This window comes from Triplophysa rosa, linkage group LG24 (assembly GCF_024868665.1).
Source record: "Triplophysa rosa linkage group LG24, Trosa_1v2, whole genome shotgun sequence".
In the NCBI taxonomy this organism is placed as follows: Eukaryota; Metazoa; Chordata; class Actinopteri; order Cypriniformes; family Nemacheilidae; genus Triplophysa; species Triplophysa rosa.
This window is the reverse complement of record NC_079913.1, coordinates 2,608,680-2,627,630: the sequence shown is the minus strand read 5'-3', so window position 1 is coordinate 2,627,630 and position 18,951 is coordinate 2,608,680. Positions and strand designations below refer to the sequence as shown.

General features: G+C 40.0%; 2 protein-coding genes across 3 annotated transcripts; both read right to left on the bottom strand.

The window, feature by feature from the left end:
* Positions 1 to 53: 53 nt before the first annotated feature.
* On the bottom strand, positions 54 to 1,265 carry ndufa5 (NADH:ubiquinone oxidoreductase subunit A5). Its single transcript, XM_057324257.1, has 5 exons — positions 1,183 to 1,265; positions 752 to 796; positions 474 to 590; positions 335 to 400; positions 54 to 216 (listed from the first exon to the last, which is right to left on the bottom strand). The coding sequence occupies exons 1-5, from the start codon at positions 1,201 to 1,203 to the stop codon at positions 115 to 117; spliced, it is 351 nt and encodes a 116-aa protein (XP_057180240.1). The 5' UTR covers positions 1,204 to 1,265; the 3' UTR covers positions 54 to 114.
* Positions 1,266 to 1,755: 490 nt separating this feature from the next.
* strip2 (striatin interacting protein 2) lies at positions 1,756 to 18,495 on the bottom strand. 2 transcript variants are annotated; one of them, XM_057324240.1, is made up of 22 exons: positions 18,303 to 18,495; positions 15,994 to 16,063; positions 15,844 to 15,918; positions 14,706 to 14,840; positions 14,227 to 14,347; positions 12,104 to 12,172; positions 11,587 to 11,693; positions 11,320 to 11,447; positions 9,902 to 10,090; positions 9,534 to 9,584; positions 8,507 to 8,739; positions 8,335 to 8,400; positions 8,147 to 8,210; positions 7,770 to 7,841; positions 7,611 to 7,685; positions 7,277 to 7,374; positions 7,058 to 7,184; positions 5,831 to 5,931; positions 5,681 to 5,747; positions 4,837 to 4,941; positions 4,558 to 4,762; positions 1,756 to 4,420 (listed from the first exon to the last, which is right to left on the bottom strand). In XM_057324240.1, the coding sequence occupies exons 1-22, from the start codon at positions 18,414 to 18,416 to the stop codon at positions 4,170 to 4,172; spliced, it is 2,523 nt and encodes an 840-aa protein (XP_057180223.1). In that variant the 5' UTR covers positions 18,417 to 18,495; the 3' UTR covers positions 1,756 to 4,169. The 2 variants fall into 2 exon arrangements, with proteins under 2 accessions (XP_057180223.1, XP_057180224.1); XM_057324241.1 differs by lacking the exon at positions 9,534 to 9,584 and having other exon boundaries at positions 1,763 to 4,420; positions 18,303 to 18,493.
* Positions 18,496 to 18,951: the final 456 nt, after the last annotated feature.

Below are 18,951 nucleotides of genomic sequence, written 5' to 3'. Positions count from 1 at the left end.
ATGTATGTGTTATTTATAAGTATATAAATAATGCAATACATGCACAACATTAATTGACTTTATGAATTATTTAATCTAAACATAATATACATGTACGTAAACACCACGAGGACTTTAGATTGGCCACTTCCACTGGTTTGCTGGTGCCTCTTCTACAAGTGGTTCCCACGGTTTCCATTCTGTCATCTTCCTAGACAAGGACAGCTCTGCCTCGGCCTTCAGAGACAAGAGACAGACAGAATTATAAGAGGTAAAGCACACAGTTCCCTTTCTATAAACCCAGTTATTGTACATTATAGTAATTTCCCAGAATTAAACGGTTGCTTTTTCTCACCTGTGCGATGATCTCCTCAATCTGTCCACAGTTGAGTTTCTTTTCCAGCTTTTCTACATCAGGCTCCTTTACAGAGCAAAGTAACAAATCACTCGAAAAAATTTAACAGTAATACAAAGAGATTTGAACTGATTCTTACAGTTTTGACATGGTTGAACCTCTCATTGACCAGCTGTTCAGTATATTTCCTGTAGCCTGCATCCTGAGGCATGGTCTGTAGACAGCCCAGGATCTTTGTGTACAGAATCCGGAGACGCTTGTGAAATAGAACAGCGATTTGTCAATCAACAGACTTTTCGAAAGGTCTAGAATGTGTAGTATGCATATCTTTCAAATACAATTACGTAATATAACCATCGTTAATATAGTTTGGTGAATTGACAAATAATAAATCCAATTAAGACAAAACCTAGATACCTCGTGTGAATTGTTGGAGACAGCAAGGCCCACCAAGCCCGTTGTCTTAAAATGTAAAAGGAAAGAGAAGAAAAAGGTTACAACCACCTGCACCTCCAAATGACATAAACAGCTCATGCATTAAACAAAACTAAACATGTAACATTTTATACACTAATGCATATCTATTTTATTTTAGATATTTTATTGCGTAATGATGACTCTGTCAAAGATAATGCACGCGTGATATTTACGAATACAGACATTAAACCCTGAACTGAATAACAACATTGACCACAGACAACCGGACAGCACGATAACGATCAAACGCACTGCGAATGTAATATGTAAATACAAACAAACACGAATACGCACGAAACCTCTTCAATATTTACAAATGTGCAGGTAAAATTGTGTTAATGTAAAATTATTTTCATGACCTCCGCTCATACCTTCTTGATCACACCAGCCATTTCTGTCTCTGTGATTCAATGACGTACTTCCGTCGCTTGCTTTTGACGTCAGTGGAGCCGTGATACGCCGCGCCGATTAAAATGTGAACATTACGCGAGTAAAAAGTATATATTTTTATACATAAGTGAGTAAATCACATAAAATTTGATTTTTTGAATAATGTGCTTATAAGTAAAGTTGCTCTGGTGATCGCTGTAACTATGGTAATTATTTAAATGATGTAAAGTTGAAGACGTTATTTGTAAGTTATCACTGGAGATATTGACATATTTAAAAAGCTGTAATATTGAAAAACTGTTTATCAGTTTACAGCTTTGCATATGTCAAGCAGCTTACACACAACACTTATTTACACAGAAATAATGAAGTATATCAAAATAGCTAAGAATTGTATTTAATGTATATAACTAAGGCCAGATTGTTTGAGTGCTTGCTGACATGTCTTATGTGTTTCATGCAGCTGATGTCCAGTGGCTCAGAGGTAAGAGCATGCAACTCAAATCCAGTAGTTCCGGGTTCAAGGCCACCTTGGTGTAGTTTGAGTGATTGCTGATGATTCTTATGTGTTTCAGGTTTCAATAAAAAGGATAAAATTACCAGGAGAACTAACTTGAGCATGCAGTGTCCAGTGGCTCAGCTGTAAGGAGCACCACCCTTAGATCAAGAGGTCTGGGGTTTGAGGCCAGGTATTGACCTGCATCTGTGAATGGTGGTGTAGGTTGGGTTGAAAAACACCACTTGTGGGGCAGCAAAATGGTTGGAATACACAGAAGTCAGGTGGGTGGTTCAGATTGAAGAAGTGGATGCATTTGATGGCTTGTTGAGGTTAAATTTTGTAGCTACAAGCATGGTGGAAAAGTTTTGGCATCTGCTGCATAACCCCTTGTTTACATGCTCGTGAACCTCGGGGGGAGACACACTCCAACGTCTCCCCCCTTCACAGTTAGGGAATGCTGTCATGGCCTCTGGTGTTGTGCCTTCCGATGGTTCCATCCTGGACTTCTGCCTCTGGTGGTGGTGGCTCCTCTCCTTCAGTGCCTCCGACCTCTCCTGGTTGTTGTGTGCATGATTTGCCACCAGCTGGCTTTGAAGCCTGAACCTCTGGATCCATTTGCACTGCTCTTCCACCTGAGCCACTGGGTCCTGCACACTTGAGATGGTTCTCCGGGCGTATTCATCTTTTTCTTTAACCAGGTGTGCATAAGATATGTTGCTGAACACTTAAAGTGTATTCATTCAGCCTTGAACTCTTTGCCACCTGTTTTCATGCCAGCACAATTACCACTAAGCCGCTGGGACCTGCAGCCTCTTGTTTCAGTTTCAGTGCTATCCTGAGCTACTGTGCCATGCACGCTTGTGATAATTCTTCGGGCGTGTGTATCTATTTCTTCAGATCTGAACCCCATAACAAAAAACAGCTTTGACATCCAATCCCCTAGAGCACTGGGTCCTGCACATTCATGACACTTTTCCTGGCCTATTTATATTTACTTTCATCAGAACGGCATTAAATATGATAATGAACACTTAAAAGTTCTCAGAGCCTGGACTTGAACCCTTGGGCACCTGCATTAGGTGTTAGTGCTCTTTCCCCTGAGCCACTGGTTGGGCCTTGTGTACATATATTGTTTTTTTATTTTCTGGTGTATGTGTGTGTGTGTGTGTGTGTGTGTGTGTGTGTGTTTGTTGGGTTTCTTGTTTTGATTAAACAAACTTCAAAGCTGTGAGATTTCAATCAAGACATTTAAGGCAGGAGTTCAAACCCTGATCCACCAGCACAGTTTCTAGCATCAATTCGCCATCTTGTGGCCAGATAAAGCAACTGCATGCATATGTGTTTATTGCATTGCAGTAAGAGAATTGCTCAAGATTGTTTAAACTCTTTATAATTTATTAAAGACTCCTACATCAAGTCACATTCACATACAATGGACTCTGTACAGGTACAAGAAGTCATTTTACATATAAAATGTAGAAGTGTTGTTGTATTTGGCATGGATAGGTAGTGTAATTCAAAAGCACCTTAATTTAGTACAAAACAATGACAATCTACAAACAAAGAAATTATGTTGCGAGGTGTGTTAAAACAAACCCATGAATGCAAAACAACGTGTGTAAATATCCTTTGTGTTTTTATGAAGTAAAAATTAAACAAATTCTTTTGACAATGAACAAACTTGGAGTTCTTCACTTTTATAAGACCTCATCTTTGCAGAGCATTAGACAAAAAAGTAGAGAAATAAAGTGGTAAAAATCAGCACCATTCATTGAATACCGTGTTTTAGGTGTGGGTGACATTACAGTCACCAAGGACACTTTGAATGTGTGTATTGTGCAGCGCACACTCTTTGTGTGATGTCATACACGGGGACAAAAGAAAGTGAAGCATTGAATTCACAAGAACAAGGACACCATCCTATTTAACACAATATCAATAATAAGTAAAGTTTAGACACATCTAAAGTTTGAATGACTTTATGCACCTGCACCTGAAAGACCCTGCTTCAGAATCACAAGTGGAAGATTCAAGAAAGGGTATTTTACAAACCAATGAAGTATATATGTGCAAGCACAAAAATGACATAACAAACAGAAGTCACATACAAGTACATTTTAGCAGATACATTAAAATACTGTAGTTGTGCAGTTCAGATACATAAAGTGTGCTTCAGTTATTGAAGATATATCTCATTTCATACGCAGAATATATATATAAGTTTGCCCAAAGCACCAGATGAGCCATGCTCCTTAAACACAGAATTATCAAATGAAGACCGCCATCCCGTATGCTATATTCACAATCACATATACAGGTATATCTCTATTTACAAAGCAGGAACAGCAGGCCATTAATGCTCTTGAGTATTGGTGTGTTGATTGTGAGTCCACAGTAACAGTGTCGGTTTAACAAAGAATAAAAATGTCTTTCCCACACAAAAGCACCTCCATAACACTGTGATCTCCATCACTGGGCCTGTAGCAGACCTTCCCATTGGATGGGTTGTGAGAAGACCTCTCTTTCTAGCCACAGCTCATAGCTGTAATGAAAGTCTTCGGGCAGGTCGACGCGCTGTCCTAAGACGCTTTGGAGGCAGTTGTCTACGGGTGTAAACTCGCTGTTCTGATTCTTATCGTAACGTCGCGTGTTGAACTTCTCGATGCTCTCACGGAGCGCGCATTCCTCGGCCTGGAAGTCCCACGGTCGAGCGTCAATGTCTGGAGGAGGAGAAAGAAAGATTTTGAAGACATTTCACATGGACTACTTGAGCATGCTCAATGAAAAGAATAAAGCGTTCGGGATGCGATTTTTACAAACCGACTATGATATGATATCAAAGGAAACCCATTCATACCATTCCCATACGCCCAGTCGTCGTTTAGTCGATGTCTGACTTTTTGATAAATGGCGGACATGGTCTTCATGTTGCTCTTTCTCCACTGTCGCCCCAGATACTTGGTCTGCATCTTGAGGAGTTTGAGGACATACAGCTGCATCATGGCTTGTTTCACCTTGAGCGCTCGCTTCAGTATGGGAGCAGACTTGAAGACCACAAGCATCTGTAAAGACAGAGACAGGCACTGCAGATGGCGAAAGATTTCATGTGTACTAGAAAAATAACCCCCTGTCTCACCATAGTTCTGGAGTGTTTCCATTTGGTGATTTTGTTGAGGATCCTAAGCAGGTTGATGCAGGAGAAGAGATTACGCCAGCAGAACTGATTACTGTCTCCAGCTTCCTGTTTACACACACGCATTTTGTTTCGATGTTTTATGGGGACATAATGACATTTATTCTGTACAAATTGTATATTTGATCCTCTAAATGATCACCCTAGTTTTTAGTGCATTTTTACTAAAAACAAAAAATAGCAATCTTGTATTACTGCTAAAATCTCAAAGTTTTAATCACGATTAATAAACACGATTATTTTGTCAGTTCAGAGCTTTTGTTTTTAATTTCACTTCAGCGTGTTTATTAGTCATGTGCTTTACACCCAATGAATGTGTTATAATCTGCTGCCATCGACCTTCTTCAACGCTGTATTTCAAAGCACGCAATCAATCATCTTAACACATTTTGTGACCTTCGGAATGAAACCTTGCAACTCCATTTCTGATTTCTTTTATTTTATTTATTATAAATCATTACTACTGGTCACCCTTCATGTTTGTCTGTGGGTTTGCAAAAAAAATTAAATGTTGTGTTGTTTTATTTCCTGTAAAGTGGCAGTTTAAAAGATTTAAGCTTTGCGATGATTTTTTGACCTTATCGGGAGTTTTGCGCTTGATTTTAAAACATTAATACCACAAAGATTATGCTCAATTAATTGTGGAAAGCATAATGCAGCCCTAATGACTACATAGAGTTTACCAGGAACACAAACACACATTTACTATCTTGACAACCTTCAAACTTAAGAAATATCTTTTAAATGAAAATCATTTTTGAGACAGATAAATTTAGGAAGAAATTACCAGGCTTTCAGCTGTGAGCTCAGGCATTTCATGAACAACACAATGAGGGAAATCCAGGACACATATACTGCCAACAGAAAACACAGCAGGTTTTAAATAAATATCTCCTCCTTACACACATGATGGATTGAATTGAAACCTTTCTTCTACCTGTTTTTGGCACTGATGTAGGACATGATGTTCTGGTTGAAGAATTTGAGGATGAGGGGGATGCAGTTGGCAAAGACCAAATGTTGCGCCACGTATTCAAACTGTGGGAGACGAAAACATCTCATGATGTTCAAAACCAAGATTGCAATTTATGAATGTCAAACATTTATAAAAGATTACAAAAACAGTAACATTTATAGACTTTATTACAAGAACGAAATTCTTAAATTAGTTAAATTAGTGACGAAGCCAGTTCAGCCCATAATATCTATAGATCTCTCTCTCTCTCTCTCTCTCTCTCTCTCTCTCTCTCTCTCTCTCTCTCTCTCTCTCTAGGTCTCATCTCTTCCTGCACTCTTCGTGTTAGCTTCTCTGTCTCGTCTCATCGTCGCTCCCTCTCCTGTCTCTCTCCTCCTCTCTCTCCTCTCTCTCTCTCTCTCTCTCGTCTTCTCGCTCTCGCCTCTCTGCTCTCCTCTTGATCTCTCGTCTTCTCTCTCTCTCATTCTCTCTCTCTCTCTCTCTCTCTCTCTCTCTCTCTCTCTGATGGGCTGGAAGGATGGCGTTCATTCGTAATTTCCTCCATATCATCCTTGTTTTTTCTAAGACTGAAAGGCAACTCAAGAGTGATTTGTTTCCGCCGGTTCCGCCAGCGATCTGTGCGTTCTCCTTCTTTCACTGCTTTAGATGTTAATGTGTTGTCTCTGTCAAACATCACAGGCACAGCAGTACAGCGCTTCCTCTACCCAGAATCCACTGTACATCGGCTCAGCGGGATATCTGTCAGCAAATCAGCAGTGCTGACTGTTGTTCTTGTTGATTCATCTGAGCGAGTGAGTGATTGAGAAGGAAGATGCATGTGATTTCTCTTAGGAACTGATTCGTTAATGCTGTATCAAAGCTTTCACGGGGGAAAAGAGGGAATAGAAGATTGAGGTTTGCTGAGGATGGCACCTGCAGTGCCCCATACTTCCAGTAAAGGGGCACCACTGCGCCCCACTGTAAACCACCCACATGAATTGTGTCATAATAGTCGTCACATTCATCAGACGGGATTAGGCTGAACCATGCCGACATCAAAGATGAACATTTTGTTCCTTGCAGCTCATTTTCTATCATTCTTTCTCCTCTGTTGATGTAATGAACGTTCACAGTTGTATACACAGCAAACCATGTTAGCCAGTGTTAGTTTAGTACAGAAGACCACAGAGAAGAAAACAGAGCTCTCACCTGGTATATGTGGTTGAGTTTGAAATGTTTCAGCAGGAGTAGCAGAAGAGCTGAAATGGCTTTGACGATAATCTCCTTGTGTCTGTTCACATCAATGCCCAGCTTCATGCTCTGGAGGACTGTGATTCTGTTCCCGACACAAACACATCAAGCGTTTGCCTGTGCAGCTTACATCGAAGCACATCCACGCAGAACACATCTGTACCAACGTAGACTTACGGCATCTCCTCTGGCAGAACGTCAGCTAGGATGTTGATGGAATCTGTCTTTGCTTTGGATGTTGGAGCCGCAGCCAGTAGGAGCTTCAATAGAGCGATCTAAAAAATACACTTTATTACAACAATAGAATTCAAAACAATGGCTTTGCCCTTTGAAAGAATTTTAACATTTGGTCATTTTCAAAATCTGTAAAACCCAAAAGAAGATATTTTGAGGAATGTCTCAGTGGTTTTGTGTCCATACATTGGTCATCAATGGGGCACAATATAGTTTGGTTCTTCAAAATATCGTCTTTTGTCACTACAGTTAATAGAGTAATATAGAGGACACTTACTACATACTGTGACAGACTGGGCAGCATTCCCAAATATAGAACCTCTGCAGGTGCTTCTTCCACTTCCTCCTCCCCCTAGCCAATCAGACGTAAGGGGATTTTGATTGGCAGCTTAACAGACTTGTAATAATTGCAAATGAACAAAACTGAGCAGTTTACCAAAGTCATGGGGCACTGCTGTAGCTCCTCCTCTCTATTGATCTGAACCTCTGCTATGGAGACATACTTGTGCTGGAGACAGACAGAGAGAGAGAGAGAGAGAGAATTGCCATGGTGACCAAGGAGGATGGTCTAGACTGTGATTGGTCAAGGGAGCTCTCATGGATGACTGCATTGACTTTAACTGCACATGAAATGTAATCTATATATTGAGGATGAAGCAGGTAAAGGAAGGAAAAAAAGGTGTGTTGCCTATAATATAAAAAAGTACAGCAAGGTCGGTTGGTCACGCAAAAAAGATTCTAGACGAGGTGATCTTGAATTAAATCGTGAGTGGTGTTTTAGTATTTTGCATTAATATCAATTAAAACACAAACCTGTTTGAGAGTCTTCACACTCTCGTGAATCGGCCGGGGCAAACCAACCAGAGTCTCTGTGTCACTGTTGTAAATTTCACAAAAAGACACAATACCCTTTATTAAGATATATGATGATAAAGATAAGCTGCATTATTAATAAATCATTATGAATAACTTGTCGAAAGGTTTTTGAGGCCGACACTCACTTTCCCAAAGTGAAGCCGATAAATTTATTTCTGCTGGTTTCCAGGAAGTGTTCGATGTCTTTCTCTCTGCGGGGGAGATGAGAAAACCGATTACCTCCACTAACTATAAACGCAGAATTACAATCATATTCAATACATAATCAAAATAGTTTACTGTCATGAAGATACTCACCTGACTTTAGGGGCCCAGGGCAGTCCTTTAGGGAAGGACCCTCTCTCCGTTGGGGGTCTCAGTGGTGGTGGAGGCGGTGGCGGCTGGATAATGACATCTCTGTCGAGTGGGTCGACTTCTCCCTCGATGCCGCTGTCCACATCCTCAGGGTCGTCCTCGTCGTCCCGGGCGTCATCATTTTTGAAGGGGTCCCGTTCGTTGTAGGTGTCCAGACTGTCCTGCTTGACCAGGGGCTGTGAGAGAGAGAGAATGTTAAACGTCAGGCTGCAAACGCATATAGCTCTGGACCTTGATACAGAGTCTTTCTAGGAAAAATAATTTAATTTGGTTTCGTTATCTTACATTATTGTCTTATTAAACGTATTGAATGTAAATACGTTAAACATCTGAGACTCGTATCAGGGTCAGACAAAATCCGTTGTGCAGGTCATTTTACCATAAACTTACCATTCCTTATACCTGTCAAAAAATAGCCGTCACAAAAAAATGTAAAGAGTCCTTGACACGATTACGGGGACTCACGCATTCACACAGCTCCTGTTCCAACATTCCTGTTGTGCAAATTAAGTTCGACAAAAGCACAAAGAACAAGTTCTTTACATCTCTAGTGTTTGCTCAAACGGATGAATGGCAAGATTCAGAGCAAGCATCAGGCATGAGGTGCATTAGTGAAGTGTCATCGTTTGTTCCAGTGCAGTCAATGCATGAGTGTGTTTCTGTGGCCATGAGCGAAGGTGACTCAGCTGTGATCGGTTGCCTATGAGAACAAGCCATTCAGCTAGCTAGTGTGTCTATGCGCATCCTATCGACCGAGAACATGTGGAAATGGAAAGCGGAGAGACAGAGTCTGGCTGATGTCCGGTAGCCCTCATGACTATGACCAGCTGCGTCTCCTGGAACCCTTCCCTCCCCAAATGAAAAACCCAACGAAAACACAATTGCTGTGAAGGAGAAGACAGTGGTTGCGAGGAGTGCAAGGCCAGCCCACAACAAAGAGAATGCACAAAAAGGGGGTTTGGGTAAAGACCTGTTTCTTGGCATAGGGACTGTCTCCTTCCAAGCTATCAACAAAGGCACTCTGTAAGGACACAAGGAAGAGACGGGAGTAAACCGACAGGGAAAAGATTATCCAGAAAGTAAGAACGTATGTGAAAGAAAAGAGTGAGGGAGGAGAAAGGGTTATAGAGAACTTACAGAGACAGAAAGAGAGCAGGGAAGGAGAAAAGGGTCAGAAACCTGCTCTGATTGGTCGCGCACAGAACCGGCCAATCAGTGCATTGCTAACTCACTCTCAATGTGACATCACCACTGCAGTGTTAGAGCCTCTGTAAAGCCACAGTGTGAGGAAACTCGAGCGTTTAGTCTTCTGAATGTATGCGTGTGTGTTTCTCATACCCTGCGACTTCTGCGTCCTCTCTTCTGCTGCTGCTGCTGCTCGATGAGCTCAATGGCCGAGGCGGGAGGAGAGGCGGCCCGCATGTTTCGCACCACCTTAATGCTGTCCTCGGGGAGAGGCAGCAGATTCAGTCGCTCTCGCGTTCTCACCTTCATCTCCAGCAACTCCTCGAAACCTCCCAGTGTGAACTGACATCCGCACACACACAGACAAAATCAATGGACAGAACTTTATAGGCTAGCTTTCTTATTTTTTAATTTGAAAAAGTCATAAAAACTGTTTCCATTACAAAAATGACTATATAAAATGTTCACAAGCGAGAAGAAACGATCATTCATAAATAACTAGGGTTTGTAAAATGTTCTTATAGTACCGATCGTAGAATAGAATAGAATAGAATAGTAGATTAATATAAAAAACGATAAACAACTAAATGATAGTAGAATAGAATTGAAAAAATATATAAATAGAGGTATAAAAAATGAACAGTAACTGTATGTAAATATTAACTATAAAGAGTAAAAAAAATAATAGAATGTAAAAAATACATAAAGAGAGGTACAAAAATTAACAAACAATAAAAAAATAATAAAATTGAATTAATATAATTAATTAGAATAATTAAAAAATTATAAACAACTAAATAATAAGAGCAGCATTTTTTTCATAATAGAAAATAACTTAATATAGTAATATAAAAAATAATAAAGTACTAAATAATAATACAATAGAACAGAATAGACAATAACCATGTCAAGTAATATAAAAAAACAACTACATGATTATAGAATAAAATGTAGAAAATAACTAAATAGTAAAGTAAATATTAAGTAAGGGATAATATACAGGCAGCCGGTTGTTATCGCAGAAATAAGCCCCGATTTGGCGATAACAGCCAGCTGCTTGTACACTATCCCACTTATTACACGACTACTTGCCACATGAGAAAAAAACTGGACATAAAATGTGAATTTGAAATATTTTATTAGCTCATTTTTACCGAATGCAGACCTTCCGCGAGGAAAAGCCGTTTAGCTTCGGTTTTAAAGTAAGAAACGACATTCAAACATCACGAACAGGCAAATTGGTTTAATCATTTGTAAATATAATGCCATGTATGTTATTAGAAGACATATTTATAATTCATTTTTGTGTAATATTAAACTGCCCCTCTCAAAATGATTTGCAGCATCCAGGTCGCAGGGTGTTATTAGTTTTGAGCGGTTGTTATTTGAAAATAACAACCCTTGGAATGTCGCGACTGGCCAATCAGAATCAAGCATTCAAATGAGCCGTGTAATAACTATATAGAATAGAAAATAATATTATTTAAAAATGCCCAAAGAAAGGTCTAAAAATAATAAGCAACTAAATAATATAAAGCGAGTTATTTTGACATGAATTTGTTAAGACTGACCAAAGCAGTTTTCCACAGTAAGAGCAGCACTTTCTTCATAGGGAAATGGGGTGCATTCATACTGCAGAACTTGGTTACCATGGTGAAGAGGAGGAGGGCAAATGGTTCTCCATTATAAAGGGGTGAACCTGTGAGAGGGATGGGAGGTTTATCACTGCACCATACAGAAGGTCAATAGCCAACCAATACTCACTATTAAATAACACTTACAAACACACCGCTCATGCACTGCCTTTAAATACTCTTTCCAGCTTTAGTGTTTCTCACCCAACTCTGTTTTGAAGGCCTCTCTCGCTGCCTTTCTCTCAGGGATGTCACCGTCTGACTCCACACGAATGGTCTCGACCATCAGATACATGATGCTTAGAAGAACCCTTGAGAACAAGAAGTAAAAGCACGATTGTGTAAGGCTGTGAGTGAGTGAGAGAGACATTGACTTTACTGTATGTGAATAAGAGTATTAACCCTTGACATACGTCCCAAAGGAAAACAACAATTATGTTTCATTCACTTGCTGAAGTTTGCAATTACAGTAAAATGGCAACTAGATTTGATGCGCTGGTATAAAGCACTTAACGATATAAAGACGGGTGATGCTCGCTGCCCGGAAGCTGTAATTCTCTGTCTGCCCAGGTTTCCTCCGCAGGTCTCTCACAAGACGGCTAGAAGCCATTTTGATGTAAATGTGAGAAGTGGACTGTGGGTTGGATGATTGGAAGTGCTGTCTGTAAATGAAGAAAAGGATGGCAGAATAAGGTTAAATCAGTCCCGACGGGCGTCTTACCTGAGCTCAGTGCTGTCTGCCAGGGATATGGCTGGTTTTCTTAAAGCGCTGCTGCATGCCTGATTATTACTGGAAGAAGAAGAAAACAACTTCGTCAGAATGTAAATCTGCACTCTGCGGACCACCTTATATAACCACTGCGGCAGACTCATTACAACCTGCCGGAACAACAGAAGATCTGACACAGGTGACTGACATGGGTTTTTAATAGCTGATATGGAGACCTGGATGGACAGTGATCAATGTTGGCCAAAGAATTGCAAATGGCCAAATACTGACCGATTAGTTGAGCTTGCTGATATAAATCTATCCTCCGAGGTTTAACTTTATCACCCTGCAAGGTTAGCGCAAATTCCAGCTTATTAAACCTGACAAGCCGTCACGCAAATGAACGAGGTGAGTATAAATCAATGCTCCGGAGCAGCCGGAGGGACTCATTGAACAAACGATGCTATAAACCGCAGAGGAAGCAGCGGTGCGCTCTCTCTGAGTGCTGCTGCGTAGGCTGATAAGAGGACGCACAAAGACACGAGAGGAGATGCACGGAGACTGGGGTGTCTTTGAAGCAGAGATCACAGACAGACCTCACAGCAGCTCTCTTAACACAAAAGAGAATGAGGTACGGCCGAAAGCAGGTGGTGCGGGAAAGACTTTATTATGGAGAGATGACAACAGGTGCAAGACGGACTGCCAAATAAACTCTCATTTAGATGCCCTCTTGAGTCAGAAGAGCCCACCTATCTATAATATTCTTATCTAGATCAGGGGCGGCCTTTGCAATTCCGAGGCCCGTTTCAAAGAAACAGTTGGAGTCTCCCCATTTATTTCATAAACACTGTATTTAACATTTTTATATTTCGGCCAGTAGCATATTAAACAAATTCTATCCACCCTGTATTTTATTTGTTATTTGTTATAACTATTTTACGATCACTAAAAGATTTTTTTTATAGAAATAAAGTAAATGTAGTTCAGTCGGACGCTATGAATTAAGCCGCGTCTGCTCCATAAAGCGCGTGCTGTGCAGTTTCTTTTTAAAGTCAGACGCGTCAGGACGATGGCGGAGACAAAAGGGAAAGAGAAGGGTTGTTAGTATTTCGTTCGCTTAATATCAGGGAATTTGTCGTTGTTTTATTGTTATTGTGTATTTATTAAAATAACAATTATTTTCTTTTGTGTTGTAAGTAACACTTATATTATGTAGGCCTAATATCCATCTTATTCGTTTTTATTAATAAAACTACTATAAATATAAGCGGGTTTGTCATAGTAGGCCTACTGTTATGGATATTTGTTAGGAATAAAAATAGGCAAACATTTTGAGCATCATTTTGTTAAAAGAAAATGTAGATGTAAAGATCTAATGTTAAAGATAAAATATGTTGTCAAAAGTTTATTAGTCGATGGAGAAAATATTCATCCCTAAATAAAACAAATAGCATATTTTCCCACTTACCCCAATTACGACATTTATAACATTCTGAGTGCTGCAAAAGCTCCGAGAAGATTTCCTTTATCCAGCGATCTCATAACGTTGCGTTTAATGCCATGGTTTAAAATAACGCTTACAGGATTTTTTTGCCCCCTATCTTGAAAGTAAAGTGTCTTTTTTGATTTTAATTTTGGCGACACCTTTCCTTCTTGAAACGGGTGAAACACGGCAAAGGCCGCTACTGATCTAGACATGAAAGAATACAGTATCATGAATAGAAGTTATGGTTAAGGCTTGCTCAGATGAGTAATAGCCTAGGCAAGTAAAAAGATCCATTTAAATGAAAGAGTAAGTAATATGTGAGTTTTACACAACAGACTCTCTGTGATGACCAAGCAGCTGCTACAGTACACAGCAGACGATAAAAAACAGAAAAGAGAAGCCGTACGTCTCATTAGTAGAGAACCCAGGGGATCTGGAGAAATACAGAAGCCCTTAAACACAGTTTTACACACACATCAAGCATGACTGAGCTGTTTCTAACCTGATCCCTCAGGAGAACAAGTATAAGAATAGATCCAGAGTTAAACACTACCCTCCGGTGGAGATTCACTCGCTCTGTCTGTCTGTCTGCCTCAATCAAAGTTCTATACACCAGGAATGAGGCATTGTGGGAAATGAGAATACTCACTCGATCTCCATGCTGAGGAGCTCCAGGAGAGCAGTGAAGATGCCCATCTCGTAAAGAAGGAAAACATTGTGTCGAGACCAGTAGAGGACATCCGTCTCTGTGTCGCATTCATCAAACACACCTTTACACAAACAGAGAGAGAGAGAGAGAGAGAGAGAGGTTTGACATTTGATCAAACAGTAAAATATTCACAATATAATAAAATAACATTACTCAAGTTGTAAACTCAACCTGACATTTACATTTTTTTGCAATCAACGTTTTTGATGACATTTTTCCTCACAAAATATTTTGTTTTGTTATTTTTTACGATTGTCATTATTATTATTATTATTATTTTAAGGTCATTCGATTGATAAACAAGCTTTATTTTGTGCATGCCAAATATGACATTTAAAATGGGGTAAATTTGGTTTTTTAACGCATTTCGTGAGAATCAGCCATTCACCGCAGTCTTGTTGCATGTCTTATTTTCATACCTTGAGCCAGATAGAGGATGGCTCGAGACACTTTGAGCCTTTTGTCTCGGTCAGTAACCTCCAGAGCATCCAACAGTCTCATCACATAAGCCTTCTGCTCTTCCAGACTCAACTCCATCCACCTCTGACCCTTCACTGAGAGGAGACGAGAGGGATTCTCTTTAGGGTCCGTAGTCATTAATAACACTCTCATTCTGTCCCTTCTCTCGCTCTCTCTCTTTCTCTCACACACAGTAACACACACACACACACATACAAGAAACCTTGTGAAAGCAGTAGAACCTTAAACTCATATGCAATCTCACGTTTATTGTGTATGACCTCTCTGCGCCTTCAGACATGAATGTCACTCAGCATAGATGCCAGTGAGGTACTTATGAATCATGAACTACTGGACAAACACTCTGCTGAGTAAAGGATTTGCCATTATATATTGAGATAGTTTATGTAAACTCTTTACATGTCAGAAACTTTTCTTAACACCCATCACAGTGATGCAATGAAGACAGACTGCGATAGATTCTTGTCATTATTTACTGTAATTCAAACTTTGCTATTACTTAAAAGTATGTCACAATGCAATAAGATGATTGCTATATGATGGTTATGTGAAACATTTAAAACACTACTTGTGGACCTAAATAAAAATGGCAATAAATATTCATCATATATTATTAAATTATAATAATTAATATTAAATTATTATTAATTCATTAAATAATTTCAATGATTATTAATCAATATTATGTGAGATGTATTGTCTGGCACAGACATACAGTGTACACACACACGCACACGCACACGCACACGCACACGCACACACACACACACACCTTAAAGTGATAGTTCACCCAACAATAAAAATTCTGGCAACATATACTCACATTATGACTTTCTTTCTTCTGCAGAACACAAAAGAAGATATTTTGAAGAATGTCGTTAACTGGCCACCATTCACTTGCATTGGTTTTGAGTCCATACAAAAGCGAATGGGGTCCAGGGCTGTTCGGTTACCAACTCAAAATATCTTCTTTTGTGTTTTGCAGAAGAAAGAAAGTTATAATGACAAGAAGGTGAGAGTAAATGATGCCAGAATTTTCATCACTTTAATGACTGAATCAAGGCAGTGAATATCTACCGTGATTCTTGAAGTCTTCCTCAAAGTAGTCTCTGTTTAGACTGAACTCTGGCTCTTCTGTGTAGCTGTACAGCTCTGCAAGGAAGAAGAATACTCGATTATTAATAGCCAATACTATACTGGCAGGGTTTATTTTTGTGTGTGATGTACCAGAGAGCTCCACGGTGAAGCTGTCAGTGTCCCCATATTCAAACTCCAGGTTGGGGGACTCCATAGACCCCTGTGGGACAGAAGCGTGCATCACTTCACAGGCACAACAGAAACTAACACACGTCTACTGTAACACCAACTCACTTCAGGAATTTCTACTGTTTGAAAACCCCTGCAGCATGTGCTTTATTGTGCAAACGAAGAGTAGGACGAGAAAAGGCATGGAAATGACATACGAATCGATGAATTGTGTGTGCAAAATCCAGACATATCACTTTGATTGTGCCTTAGTGCTCTCTCTCTAAGTGGCATCTTTAAAGCAAACCTCAGATGTGCTTTTTATCTTTTTTTGAGTAATGGCCTCTTTTTACCACCCACCCAGGCAGTGAAGCGTGAAGACAGCTCTTGATATTGGGGGCAGTTGTGGCCTAATGGTTAGAGAGTCGGACTCATGACCAGAAGGTTGCCGGTTCGATTCCCAGGGCCGGCGGGTAACAACTGAGGTGCCCTTGAGCAAGGCACCTTATCCCTACTTGCTCCCCGGGTGCTGTAGTGATAGCTGCCCACTGCTCCGGGGGTACGTGTGTTCACTACTCTCTGGATGGGTTAAATGCAGAGGTCACATTTCGTTGCCTTGTACTTGTACATGTGCAATGACAATAAATTGAATCCAAATCCAAATCCAAATATTGGTTGACTGTTGCACGTTCACATTGTGAATTATGTACCACGTCCAAAGTGATTGTTGACCCCTTGATTTAGTATGTGTAGGACTTTTTGCTTTTTTAGGAATGACCCTTGCTAGTGGGGTTGTTTGAAAAAGCTTTACCGTTTCATTGATGCAGCCGAAGAATATTGTTACAACGTTCAGATAACGCTCCGAGACCCATTGTGATGAAATTGAGTCATCATGGGGCCAAATACATTTAATTCAAGTGAAGCTCAACATTTCAAATTCAGAAATATAAAAATCTGTTGCTCGATGTGTGACAATGTACAGACACAAACTATCACCATATTGTTTGAGGCATATGTACATGATGTATAATGCACACACACTAAGGAGTTTGCATTTTATATCTATGTACAAATGCACATATTCACCCTCTTCCATTGTCTATATGCTTTTATTTCAGCACAGTCAGATGGTTTTTATTTTGGTCTTCAGGAGCAGATGGCATGATACTCATGGTGAGAAGCTCTAACTGAGAGCTGTGAGAGAGACGGGCAATCCCTTCCACAGCGGTACCAACACCTTTCCAAAAGGTTATGCCCACCTTGCTCTCCCAGCAAATGGTTGAACCAGTTGTCATAAAACTTTGTACTGTTGAAACTGTATATGCGCACAAAAAGTGCATTTTTAGCCATTGTCATCAAAAATGCACGTACTGGTTTGCAAATGTTAGAGATGATGTATCACAGCGAGAAAAACTGTAACCATCAAGCCATGAACATAACATCGAGGCATTTAATGTACATTCAAACCATCTCTCCACCACTGGCCTAGAAAATCCCTGCTGCAGGAGAATTCAATATGTTCAACAATCATGGCTGAGGAATACATTACTGCACTAGACAAATTCCCAGTTACCAAGAAGAGAATCAAATATGCATTTTTTTCTTTTATTTTTATGTTCATATGTTACGAAAAGCACACAGGGAAAAGCGATGAGCACTGTCCTCAGATCCTCATAGATAGAAAGATGTATTCATCTCTGCCTGTTCCATAAACATCTGATCAATGTGGATAAATAGGCTAATGTACAGACAGATAGGATATTGCAATCAATTTCACTTCCAAAAATCTATTGGCTCTTAAAACCGCAACGTCACAATATGAAGCATATGATGGACCCCCCACAAAATATCTGTTCAGCACTGAATAACTCAATCTGGGTACATATTTAATATGATAATGCATTGGAATTTGTGCGCACCGACAGTAACGGGTTAATGTAAGAGATACACACACACACACGCACGCACGCACGCACGCACACACACACACACACACACACCAGACAAACCAAATGTATAAATGCTCAGTATATTAAATATGCAAATAAGACAGAACCGAATGCGTTCTTCACATTTACCCTTCAGACAGGGGTAATGACACATGGCATGCGTGTCTCCACTGCCCATCAGATCAGCTTCGTAAGGTGCATGTATTTTTAGCCCCATGCATGTTTCCAAAATAACAACTCGCGGCATTCAAAGCCCCAGCAACAAGCCACCTTACACATATACGCACGCGCACGCGCACACACCCCTCTACCCCTGCAAACTGTCAGTGCGCATCAGATTACCTCCGAATCCTTCTGCTGATGGCTGAACCCATCCCACTCAGGACCCAGAGACTTCTGTCTGTTACTGTTAGTATCATTAAGTAAAGGTACCTCCATATCGTCGCTTTGCTGCATCTGTGAGGCTGTGGCGGTGATGTGCGCACGGAAACACACTGTCACATTGAAACAGATGCTGTTGGATTCCAAGTTCAGACTGATATTCCTCCCCGTAAACCTGATTGGCCGCCGAGGCGAAAGTGTGGGCGTGGCTTGACGAACCACGCACATTAAATCACGCCCGCACGGCGCTTAACCACGAATGTGCAGGTGCCACTACAGCATGTTGAAATGCACACCAGAATAAGGAGAAGCTGTGACTCTCTTATGTTTTAAACTCTGTAATGCATATCTTTTTACTTAAACAAACAATAATTCATTTACATTCATTTTAAATAAAGATTTGAACAGCTCCAAGCCATAAATTATTGTGACCCATTTCATTACATTGGAAGTTAAACATCTAGTCATTGTAACATTTATTAATTGTAGTAGCCTAATATTAAATGATATCATTAATAATATTATGAATATACTACTTTATTAAATATTTTCATTTTAGAATACGGTCTACTGATGCATGCATAAATTATTCATTGAATTATTATAACAA

Bases quoted from the DNA above. Each gene is read 5' to 3' on its own strand.
- ndufa5 (XM_057324257.1), bottom strand. From the start codon at position 1,203: ATGGCTGGTGTGATCAAGAAG. The intron at 591-751 runs GTATCTAGGTTT...CTATTTCACAAG, and splicing joins TCTCCAACAATTCACACGAG to CGTCTCCGGATTCTGTACAC. The intron at 217-334 runs GTGAGAAAAAGC...TTGTCTCTGAAG, and splicing joins TTGAGGAGATCATCGCACAG to GCCGAGGCAGAGCTGTCCTT.
- strip2 (XM_057324240.1), bottom strand. From the start codon at position 18,416: ATGCAGCAAAGCGACGATATGGAGGTACCTTTACTTAATGATACTAAC. The intron at 8,740-9,533 runs GTCTTTACCCAA...TCTCTCTCACAG, and splicing joins GTCCCTATGCCAAGAAACAG to CCCCTGGTCAAGCAGGACAG. The intron at 7,686-7,769 runs GTAAACTGCTCA...CTGATTGGCTAG, and splicing joins AGCAGTGCCCCATGACTTTG to GGGGAGGAGGAAGTGGAAGA.